The sequence below is a fragment of the Tiliqua scincoides genome, chromosome 4 (genome assembly GCF_035046505.1).
Source record: "Tiliqua scincoides isolate rTilSci1 chromosome 4, rTilSci1.hap2, whole genome shotgun sequence".
Lineage (NCBI taxonomy): Eukaryota > Metazoa > Chordata > Lepidosauria > Squamata > Scincidae > Tiliqua > Tiliqua scincoides.
Window position 1 is genome coordinate 100,461,492 of NC_089824.1, and position 12,117 is coordinate 100,473,608.

The window sequence follows — 12,117 nt, forward strand, 5'->3', positions numbered from 1 at the left end:
CCAAAGAGAGACATGTACAGTGGGCCCTCCTTATCTGCAAGTTTGGCACTCCTGGATTTGACCCAACATGGGTGCCAATCTGCTCTGGAGGGCCTCACATGACCTTCTGGTCAAGTCCAGGAGGTGTTCTAAGGCATCAAGTATGTTTCAGAAGGCTTTGGCGTACTTTCTGAGATGAGGTGGTACATGGCTTTCCTGTTTCTCAGAAAGCCTGCTGGATCATTCTGACAGGCACTCCCAGTTTTTTGGGCTGCACAGAGTCAATTATCCATGAAAATCAGTATCCGGGGAAGGGGGGGGGGGTCGGTGAATGAATCCCCTGCAGATGCTGAGGGCCCACTGCATTTTGAACCCTCATAGCCATAAGTAAATCAGGTATTTAAAACACTTATTTAAAACACTGAATATCCAGTTCACTCTGAAATTTCCTGTTTACTAAGCTACTCAATCTTTATTCTGTTGTGCCTTGTTGCTTTTCGAACAAGGTTGAAAAATGGTAACTTGCAAACAGCAAACCAATAAATTTAACCAAATGGCTATGTTTTACCTTCTCAGAGTTCTACAGGGAAGAAACACATTGTGCTTACTTTTGTCTTGCTGTTAAATGGAAATGAATGAGTGCATTGCTCTTCAGCGAGTTAGAATTGTTTGTAGATGACACAGCCAACTGGCAACTGAGAACTTGTTCTTCAAATATTGCTGTCATTGGCTGTCCTGTTACAGTTCTAGTGACCGGGCACATGAAGATTTCTCAGCATAGAAGCTGAATTTCTGTTCTTAGAATAGTTGCATAGCACACTGCTAAATTTGAAAGGCAAACCAGAACCTTCCATGTTTGCTAAATGAATGCTGTTGCTATTATAAAAACATGAGAATTTCATGCTGGATTAGACCAAAGGGTTGTCTAGTCCAACATGTTTGCAGCAGTGGCTAATTGGATACCTCTGGAATCTCATAAGCCAGGCTTGGCGGTGATGGTCTTTTCCTGTTTGCCAGTTGTACTGTCTTTGTACATGACACTTCTGTTTAGTTGTCATGGCTAATAACTGTTAATAGACCTGTCCTCCATGAATTGGTCTATTCTTTTTTTAAAAAACCACATACTCGAGTAGCCACTGTCACATATAGTGAATTCCCTAAGTTAATTGCACGCTGAGAGAAGAACTTCTATTTGTCAGTCCTGAGTCTATAGGCAAATGGGCATAGCAGATAGGCACAGCAATCCTTTCTTTCTTGCTCTTCTTACTGGTCAGGCTGGGACTTACTGGGACATTAATAGTCTTCATGCTGTCACCACCCAAGAGTAGGAAGCCCAGACAGAAAGAGCCTGCCTTGGGAAGGGCTCTCTATTGCTGAAAAATAGGTTTTTATACGTGAGCATATTGCAAAGAAGGCGAAACTAAAATCTCCTATCTGACTTGCAGGTCCTGTACGTATAAGGAATCTTTGTTTTTACATATGGGGAGCATTTGTGTCGGTCAACTGCATGTTATAGCCTACCCCACTGTTTCTCTTCTGTGTTGTAATTGTACAACCTCCAATGGTATTGAACTGAATTGTCTCAGCAGAGCACTTGGGGAAGAGAAGTGATCTTGCATGTTATTATGAGACAGTAAAATGCATCTTGTTCTATAGTCTGTACGCAATGAGAAAATTTTATGTTCAGGGTCGTCTGCAGTTAATTCACATAATGAGCAGTGGCGAAAAAAGGAGCGCAAGTGCCAGATAAGTTTTAAAAAATACATATAATATTTTAACCAAAGTAGTAAAATGTTTTATGAAGACCAATTGAAACAGACATCTTCAAGAGTGGGTCACAGTCCAACTTCACATGTGTTTTGGTAGTGCTGCATTTGTTTTTAGAACATAAGAACATAAGAACAGCCTCACTAGATCAGGCCATAGGCCCATCTAGTCCAGCTTCCTGTATCTCACAGCGGCCCACCAAATGCCCCAGGGAGCATACCAGATAACAAGAGACCTCATCCTGGTGCCCTCCCTTGCATCTGGCATTCTGACATAGCCCATTTCTAAAATCAGGAGGTTGCACATACACATCATGGCTTGTAACCCGTAATGGATTTTTCCTCCAGAAACTTGTCCAATCCCCTTTTAAAGGCGTCCAGGCCAGACACCATCACCACATCCTGTGGCAAGGAGTTCCACAGATCAACCACAGGCTGAGTAAATAAATATTTTCTTTTGTCTGTTCTAACTCTCCCAACACTCAATTTGAGTGGATGTCCCCTTGTTCTGGTGTTATGTGAGAGTGTAAAGAGCATCTCTCTATCCACTCTGTCCATCCCCTGCATAATTTTGTATGTCCCAATCATGTCCCCCCTCAGGTTCCTCTTTTCTAGGCTAAAGAGGCCCAAATGCTGTAGCCTTTCCTCATAAGGAAGGTGCCCCAGCCCAGTAATCATCTTAGTCGCTCTCTTTTGCACCTTTTCCATTTCCATTTCATTAGACTTTGAGGCTGACTGGTGAATGCTTGAAGCTGGACTCTGTGTTGCAGATTGGGAGTTGACATGGATTCCAGCACTGTCAAGTAAACATATAAAATGATTCTCCTTGTTACCTTGAAGATGCCTGAAAAGCCTACATGTAGTTTGATCTAAAAAACTGTGCTATAGTACATCATCTCCAGAAAACTAACACACACAGTAGATATTCAGTATTTTGGGACCACAGTTATTTGGTAGACTTGGGGCGCAATCCTAACCCCTTATGTCAGTGCTTTTCAGCCAATGGGCCATATGCTGCATCCTGCAGTTGGGTGCAGTTGGGAGGCCTCCTCAAATTAAGGGAATGTTTGTTCCATTGCCTCAGCGCTGCATTACCCTTAAGTCAGTGCTGGAAAGCACTGACATAAGGGGTTAGAACTGAGCCCTTAGTAGCAATGATTGTAAGGATGTAAGAAATGGAAAGGTCTGCATTATATTCTTAACTGAAGACCTAGAGACATAAAGCTGAATAGTGTTACTGTCCGGTTGAGACCAGGATCTGCTTCATTGTTATGTTTTTCTGCGCTTAGATTCTGGCAAATGTTATCATTTTTATCTGTGGGAACCTCGCAGGAGCATACCACAAGCAACTGATGGCACTCGCTCTACAGCAGACGTATCAGGACACCTGCAACTGCATCAAGTCGCGCATCAAGCTGGAGTTTGAGAAGAGGCAGCAGGTAAAGTTCTTCTTTGAATTCCATTCATGCTTCCCTGTCTTCCTGTCTTTTGTTTAGGATGTGATAGAATATTTATTTATTAAACAGGAGAGATGAAACGTTTTTCAGAAATCTACTTCAGGGTTTTGTTTGTAGCAGTTTCCAGTGGAGTCTAGTCTTTATACTTTCTTCTCCACTTACTTTGGTTTATAAGAAAAGGCACACTTTTGTCATCAAAATTCTTCTTTCCTTATGGTCAACAATCGGTATTGTATGAAAATTGTGAACGTCCACCTTTATGTCAATGAGCAATGCCATTTTAAGGAGCATTCTCCAAAGTAATACATCTTTGCATCTTTGAAGTGAACCCATAGCCTACTAAAGCTGACTTTAAAATGAACATGTTCCCTTCAAGGTGGTACAAGACAGTTGTTTTTCTTCCATACTGACGTACTCAGACTTTCATAGATAACCTAGCCCTCTCAATAAAGGGATCATATAATTTTTAGATGGACTGGGAGAATTTAATGTCTGTCTTTTGTGCCAATAGGAGACTGGAACTCTTATTCAGATAAATTCAGAGCTATGTGGGGTTTGTACTAAAAAAATTAAAGTTTTCCTCAAAGGAAATCTAAAAGCTGAATTTTACAAACTGGTTACAATTTGCAAAGTACCGTAGATACTCGCCTATATGGCGATAAATTTGTGCCCCATACTCACGGGAGAATCACCCCCTTCATCTTATCTCTGCAGTCACCCAGCGGATGGAGGGGGCGAGGGGGCCATTTGCATGGGGGGGGGCTTGGTAGGAGGATGGGCAGTTGCACCTCCCCCCAGCCTGCACTCTGCCTGTCGTGCCTGGAACCCGGGAGGAGGCAGGGCATGGGGGTCAGCCTGCCCGCTGGCGCTCCCCCACACCCTCTCAGAGCCCTCCACGTGCACACGCCGCCACCGCCAGACCAGTGGAGGGCAGGGAGCGCATGGGGATCGTCCTGTGCTGCTCCCTGCCAGGTGCTCCCCGGCGCCTCCCTCCCTGCTGGCTGCAGCCGTGGGACAGCGCAGGTCATTCCCTGAGTGCTCCCTGCTATCCGTTGGTCCGGCGAGCAGTTGCAGTAGCCAGGACACGCCCACTCCGCTCCCTGCCCCTGCAGGCAGCGGGACTGTGGCAGGGAGTGCAGACAGAGGGCTGTGCATCGCTGGTAGGCTGCCCTCACATGCCCTGCCCCCTCCAGGGTTACTCCGATGCTCCAGGTGCAACCAGCTGGGTGCAGGCTGGAGGGAGGCACAGCTGCCCATCCTCCTAAGTCCCCCCCAGCTGGAAATGGCCCCCCTCCGTCTGCCTTGGTGACTGCCCGGCATGCCCTGGCTCCTCCAGGAATGATGAGAGGAGCGGCTGGGTGGAGGCTGGCAGGAGGTGTAGCTGCCAGGAACTCCACATGAGGCCCGGCGGCGCCGCTGCTCTTCGTCCACAGAGGGTCTACTTCCAAGTAAATCAGGTGCAACTATGTGCAGCTGCACTTGCTCAATCACTCCTTGTTTTTGTCTCTCTACTGCGAACTGAATTGCACACTCCCAGTTGTGTGTTCTCCATAGAGCCTTTGGCTCAAGGCACCAGACACCAGGCACCAGAGGATTTCATTAATGGTTCTACTGGTATGCTGTTTCCAATGTACTTAGAGCCTAATCCTAGGCTTGTTTACTCAGAAGTAAGTTCCATTAAAGTCAATGAGGCTTACTCCCAGGAAAGTGTGGATGGGATTATGGCCTTACTCTGATAGTGTTTACAAATAGTTGTTAAGAGTACGATTTAAAAAATTAGTGAATAAAAATGTATCTTATGATCTATGAGATAGGATAGATCATAGTTTTTAATAAATTAGAGACTATTTTAATACTGTTTTTGCTATACTATGTATACATACTATTTATACATATTATAGCAAAAACAGTATTAAAAATAGTGTATGTATGTATGCATACTATGTATGTATACATGTTTGTATAGATGTATACATACTATGTATGTATACTGTGTTTTAATACTATGTTTTTAATAAATTAATGATTGTACAGTTCTTAGGTAACAATTACTGGTAGGTTATTTTTCAGGATCTGGCTTGGGTAAAATCAAACAAAATTAGTCAGATACCCCCCTAAGTTTAACCCCTGACTTATCTGAGGGTCATACAAAATCCCATGATTTTTAATCAAATCCTACCCTCGACTTATCTGTGGGATCGACTTATGGGCGAGTGCCGCTGTGGGCTGCCTCCGGGGTGAGATATGCAGGGAGGCAGCCTGGATGCTAGAGCAAGGGTGTCAAACTCACTTCATACAGAGGACCAAACAGCATTCATGATGCCTGCTGAGGGCTGAAAGTGATGTCATTAGGCAGGAAGTGATGTCATTAAACAGGTCATGACCAAAAATAAGCACTTTTTCTCACTTGGGAACTCATTAGCTGCAAATGACAGAAGAGAAAAGATACAAATCTTGATCATATTTCAAGATATGGGAGAGCTCAGTTTTCAAGTGGGCTGCCCGTTCAGCAGTAATACCTCAGCATGGCTCAGCAGCTGAGAGCCTGAGGGCCTGATAAAAAACTTCCGCGGGCTGCATCCGATCCCCGGACCTTATGTTTGACACCCCTTTGCTAGAGGGACACAGCCAACAGGAAACTTCCTGTTAACATTCAGTTAGTCTCCTCCCTGTAGCATGAGGCTGTCTGCCTGCATGTCATGTTGCTCAGTTAAGCAAAACTGGTCCTCTGTTAAGCAAGAAAAAGTGTGCTTCTGCTGCAAAGAAAAATGAAGGTAATGGGCATGGAGAGCATGAAGTATTGTACTTTATATAGATTTCCTCATATCTGCAGTTTCCATATCTGAGGGGCCCCAGAATGAAACTGGATATGGGGGAAAGCTTGTACACATACAGCTCTCATTCTCTCTCTGTGTGTGTTCTATTTCTTCTAAAACATAGATTCAACCACCATATAAATTGTTTGCCCCATTGATGAACTGTTGCAGAAAATAAACTATAAAATAAATATCAAAGCTATCATACCCCATTTTGACATTGACGAGCAGTTAGCGTAATTACCCTTGTTCTCTTCAGGTGCTTTGCATCGTGTGACTTATCAGTTGTTTTGAAAGGTTCTAGTAAGAGGCAATGTTGGTATCTGAGAGAGCTCCTTGAATGTCGTTTTCAAGGAGGCGGCAGGTTCCTGATAATAATGGGCTTAGAAACAGCGCTCGGGAGCCGTGACAGATTTAAATGAACAAGGTAACTGAGTGGGATGCTCAGTGTGTAACTGTAGCAATGCCTATCTTTACTAGATTGAGAAATGTTTTCAATATGCCTTACAAAATGAATCCAGAAAGAAGGATCTTCGTTCTGAATGAATTAGAATGTGTGGTTCTTGAAAGACAAAAATGATTAAGAACTAGTAAAAAGTAATTGCACTGAATTAATACAGAAGTTCCTCTAAAGAACAGGTTAGGTTCCAGGGGCCTGTTTGTCCCTTGTTTTGTTAAGACCAACATCACTGTTACTGGTAGCGAACATGTCGTGGAATGGGAAAAAGCATTAACAGTTCATTTGCAGTACTCTATACTGTGAGGTCTTAGAAAAGTGGGCTAACAGGCCTGGCTGGAATAAGATGGGATGCTCAAGAATGCTGGGAATGGCAACTAATACCATCTATGGGCATATGGCCAGGCATGTTTGTATCTTGAAAGTTCTTAAGCTGAATGTTGTTGTTGTTTTTTTAAATGTAGGGCAGCTTCTGTATATTGTTAGGTGTTCCCCTTTTTGAGTTCCAAGAAGTTCCAGTGGCAGCTTTACTTGATTTAGTTTTCTTTTGATAGGAGAGCACTGGAGACTTATGATGTCTTTTATTTATGAATATACAGATTTACTTGGTGTGAAATCTGTGGTGTGGTGGTTTCACCAGAAGCTGTGGTGGTTTCACCAGAAGCTGTGGTGAAAATCCTGATTTTTTTTTAACCTATTTTTTGGAACCCTTCCAACTCCACCCCGTAGTCTCAACCTCTACCTAAAACACTGCTGAGACACCCATCTGTATTAGCCATAGCCCTGAAAGTCTTTGAATTCAGTGCCATTGTCTACATGGCAGGGCAGACAAGATCCATCTGTGGATTGTTTGTCTTCATTATCTGGTTCCGGCTAAGGCAGTAGCTCCTAGGCCACCCCCTGTAGGGATTGGCAAACAGCAGTCAATAGGGCATCTAAATCTTCCTGCCCAGATTAAGGGTCAAGAGGAGTGTCTAAGGTGGCAATCCTAACCACACTTTCCTGAGAGTAAAACCCATTGAACAAAATAGGACTTACTTCTCAGTAGACCTGGTTAGGTTAGTAGGTCCTCTAATCAGTTGGAACCATGACGTCTTCAACCATAAGTTTTTTGTTTTTTTAAAAGACAATGCACAAGGATGCTGAGGTATATTGCCCTGGACAATTGTTGAAAGCAGCTGCTACTTTATAGAAAGCATAGCCACTTGTCTTGTTGAATTGTAAGTGAAGAGTCCAGACCCTTGGGATAGCACCAGTAACTAGACTCAGGACAGTATTCAGTTAATCACATCAGGGTATTTGTTTCGTTTGTCACTTGCATTTTAATAGCTTTGCCAATCACTCTCCTCTTTTTGTTGTATGTGTTTGTTTTTTGTACCTTCCTTTGATCCCTTTGGAGCTGTCCCCCCCTTTATTGTTTTAAACTCATTAAGTGCACAATCCTAACCAACTTTCTAGCACTGACCTAGCCACAGTGCAACCCCAAGGTAAGGTAACAAACATGCCCTTACCTTGAGGAGGCCCCCTTGACTGCCACCCCACTGCAGGAGGCAGTGCATGCCACATTGGCACAGCTATGTCAGTGCTGGAATGTTGGTTAGGATTGCGTCCCAAACTACTTATAGTTTTTACTGCGCTACCTGGTCTAAGTTGAATTGGGTAAAGAAGTAGGTTGTCACACTTGCCAGTTCATTTAAGTCCCACTACTGTTTGGCTTAAAGGAAGACTCTCTTGGATTTTAGCGGCTGTTTGCTAACCTGGGAGAGGGGATTTCCCAGGATAGCCTCTTTCTGCCTGGACTTTCTAGTCTTGAATGGTGCTGCAGGAAGCCTTCTGATTTTCTAGTAACTCCAATCTGATTGTAGGAAGAGTGAAGTGGAGACCAAGAAAGAAAGAGTTGCTGCTAATCATTAAATTCTGTGCCTGTTCTGTCCTATGCCTTTCCCTTTCTCTATCACACAAGCTGAGCTTGAGTGAAGGCAAAGAGGGCCGCTGGAGAGGTACTTGGCTAGTTTCAAGGCTGCAGCCATATTTTCAGTTAAATCTTCCCAGAAATTCTCAGTGCTCGCCCTTTCTGTCTGCCTATTCCAGCTGTTTTTTCCACAGGAACTGGTCTCTGCCCCCGCAGGTGAATTGCCCATTCAGGAAACATCCATATTCATTAGAGACCATTAAAGTTCTTTTGCCAAAGGCTCTGCTCACACATTCACAGTGATCAGGCCAGTCAGACTGGCAATGCTATAAAATGTTAACACTTATAAAATATGGCATTCATTTCATCACAAACTATTGTTTCCCCAGGCATTTGGCTTCTTATTTTTCAGAATTGACATCCTCTACTCCAGGATTTGGAGAGGCAAAACCATTTTAGCAAGCCTAATTCTCGGCTCATAGAGTGGATGTTCTTTTCAATTTTATACATGCAGGCAAGCTAGGAATTGTTTAGCTGGGCTAATATGGTGTTGACCTAGCACAATTGTTTACAAAATGCTTTCCACTTCAATCTTGTGTGACTCTCACAGGCAGTCTGGTGCATGGCTGAGGACTCTAGGGTAAACTTAAAGTGTACTCTCAGTTCATCAGGGTGTATCAGCCAGAAGAATTGAGCCTTAGCAATGCAATATGAAAGGAGCAATTGTGGTGAGAAATCTAATGTGTAGATTTTAATTACCGTCATCTGCATCCAGAAGCTATAGTGCAGATCTAACTGAACTGATGACAAGTACCCCAATGAAGAATCTGAAAACAAGATACAAACGCAGCATTGCAACACCATAGTCCCAAGCTTAACTGAATCCAATCCACTTTCTAGTTATAAAGCTGCAGCTGGAACTCAAAACAGGGACACCAAAAATTGTTCCCCCAAAAACCTGACTGGACCACTTCAACACTTGACTTGAAATTTGTAATCCAATAGGAAGATTTGGATTTCCACATCTCACCTCATATCAAGGGAGAGGGCAGGTCAGGCCTAGGAGTGTACAGAAGCAATTCACACATGACATAAGGTAGACAGGGATTCCCCCATCCAGCTACCAGCTCGCTAAAATGACTCCTGCATGTTTTAATGTGCTACCTTCAGCATTAAAACTTGAGCGATTTAAAGCACGATCCTAATCATGCCTGCTCAGTAGTAAATCCCATTGTGTTCGGGGAGGCTTACTCACAGGAAATTATACATAGGATTGCAGCCCAAGAGGTGTACTCTATTCTGTTCCTGCATAATTTCTGTGGAAAAAGGTTGATTAAAACGTATTCTGTCTGTCTGTTTCACCCCAAGTAGATTCCCAGTTTTTATGTTCTTTATTTTTTTCTCAGACAATAATCAGATTATAGCTAAATTCTTTCTTATAGCCCAGAGGTTCTCAAACAGGGGTGTCACAACGCCCCAGCCTATGTCCATCTTTCTCTGTTCCTTTTAAGGGCAGGGAGGGGGGACGTTGGTGACACGATCCCCAGGCTTGCACTGCTGTCGGGGGGCCAGGGGCTGCTCTTTACTCACACAATGAAGCTGCAGCATCCCAGGGGTACGGGGAGCCCTGCGAATGCCTCCACGGGGGCACCCAATATTCGGAGAATTTAAAAAATGATTGCAACCCACTTCTGGTTTGTGGTTGCGAAACTGAGTTGCAATCTTCTTTTTTTTCATTCTCCGCATGTTGAGCCCTGCAGAAGCATCTGTGGGGCTCCCTGTATGACACTACTGTTCCATTGTGTGAGTAAAGAAGAGCACCTGGCCTCCCTGACAGTGGCACAATCCTTTGGATTGTGTCACTTCCCCCCCTTGCCCTTTGCTGCATTCCTCCTTCCCTGCCAAGACTTACGTTGGAAGTTTTAATCCTGAGGAATTTGAGAACCCCATTATAGCCACTAGAACATGAGCAAATTCAGAGTGAAACTATGTATTTTATTCTGGATCAGCTGGTATTTTTCTGTGTTTTTGTAGCTTGTGCTTCCTGATGATTCACAACTGCTATATGAATCCATTGTTTTCTGCAAAGCATTTTCTAAGGTCCATTGACTATACTAATAAACTATTATTATTTCACTTTTTTGCGAGTTGTAGTGCTTTGTTAGGGGTGATGATACTAATCTAACTAAGCTATTTTCCCATCTAAATAATTTTTTTCATAATGGTATGAAACAAATTGGAACTGATGTATGGAAACTTGTGGGCCTCTGAATCACAACTATACTTTGGTTGCAAAGAATGTAATATGCGTGAGGGTTAAAAAAAATGTTTTTGCCTAATAAGGTGTGGAGAATAAATAGGTACAACATTGCCTGGCCTTGTATCTATCTGAAGTGCAGCCTGTTCAGTGTTGCCCGCATTAGAACTGACACAAACTACTGCCTTGAAAAGAGTCTCCAGGAAATAAAATGGTTTCAGCTGAGTCTGATCTGTGACAGTGCAGTTAACGCCTAGGTCTGCTGCACGTTTGGCTCTTTCTGCTCAAATACAGGAGGTTGGTATCTGAGGAAGGATCACAAAGGAGGGTTTGGTGACTGGATCTCAAGAACTACACACTGTACTTCATAAACTCCCAGTCAACCTCTAATAAAAATTAGGGACCATGTTTTGAGCTGAATGAATGCTGAAGGGCTAGTAACATAAGCTGTCCTGCATAAAATGGGTAAAGGGGGCACTTAAACACCCTCCTTAGAATGAACGGCAACAGATGCTTTGTCAAAGGCCTCCCTTACTAACCTTATTCCCTCTCAATGTGAGCAATAGTTGTCAGCATTTCCTTTTTATAGACATCAGCTACTCAGTCCGGAGGTACGTAAAGTGCAAAGGGCTCCACTGCTGTTTAGGAAAAGAGTCCTTTGCCCATGTCATCTGGTAGATGATATGTTTATGTTCCCTTGATAGTTCTAACATGAGTTTACATTGCTTTCTGGACCAAGCCACATGTGATGCCAGGTGTGTATCATTTGCGACTGATTTCTTTCTTTTTTAAAATGCAGTCATGGAGACTTCCATAGAAGCCTGAAAGGAGAGAGAGAGGAGTCTTTACTCTTTAACTCTGGTAGGGTGTGTGCCCACGTGTTAAGAATGACCCTCCAAACTGTTTTTCCTCTCATGGGAAAACTTCCAGAGCAGAAAGGGTTTAAAAAAAAACCCTTTCCCCCATGCATTCCTATCCAGGTCTACTTGGAAGAAAGCCTCACTGAGTTCAGGAATCTTTATGTCTATGATTCCAACCTTAGTCTTCCAGGAAGATGGCTGCATTTGCATTATGCAAAAGAAAAAAAGTCAGGGGAAAAAATCTAATCTTAACGATGAATTCAGTGTAGACTCTCACTTAGTACCCTTGGGTGAACATTCCTCCTGCTGTCATTCATAAGAAATGCATTTGTAACTGCCACCATGTAACTAGTTTTTCCATAGCAAACTATCCTTAACTGAGCTTCACTGAAACCCAGATCTTTTTTATCTTTTCTTTTTCAAAACTAGGAGCGCCTCCTGCTTTCTTTACTCCCTGCTCACATAGCCATGGAGATGAAAGCTGAGATCATTCAGAGGTTGCAAGGACCCAAAGCAGGCCAGCTGGAAAATACAAACAACTTCCATAATTTATATGTCAAAAGACACACGAACGTAAGGTATTGTTTGGTACTATCCCTTGCCAGCTTTCAGT

General features: G+C 43.3%; 1 protein-coding gene across 1 annotated transcript in view; it reads left to right on the forward strand.

Annotated features, from left to right (window-relative positions):
- ADCY2 (adenylate cyclase 2) overlaps positions 1-12,117 on the forward strand; it is a 121,878-nt gene that overhangs the window by 56,058 nt on the left and 53,703 nt on the right. Inside the window, exons 4-5 of the mRNA XM_066623703.1 lie at positions 3,035-3,184; positions 11,934-12,082. Coding sequence (XP_066479800.1) covers positions 3,035-3,184; positions 11,934-12,082 — 299 coding nt within the window. The remainder of the gene's footprint in view (positions 1-3,034; positions 3,185-11,933; positions 12,083-12,117) is intronic.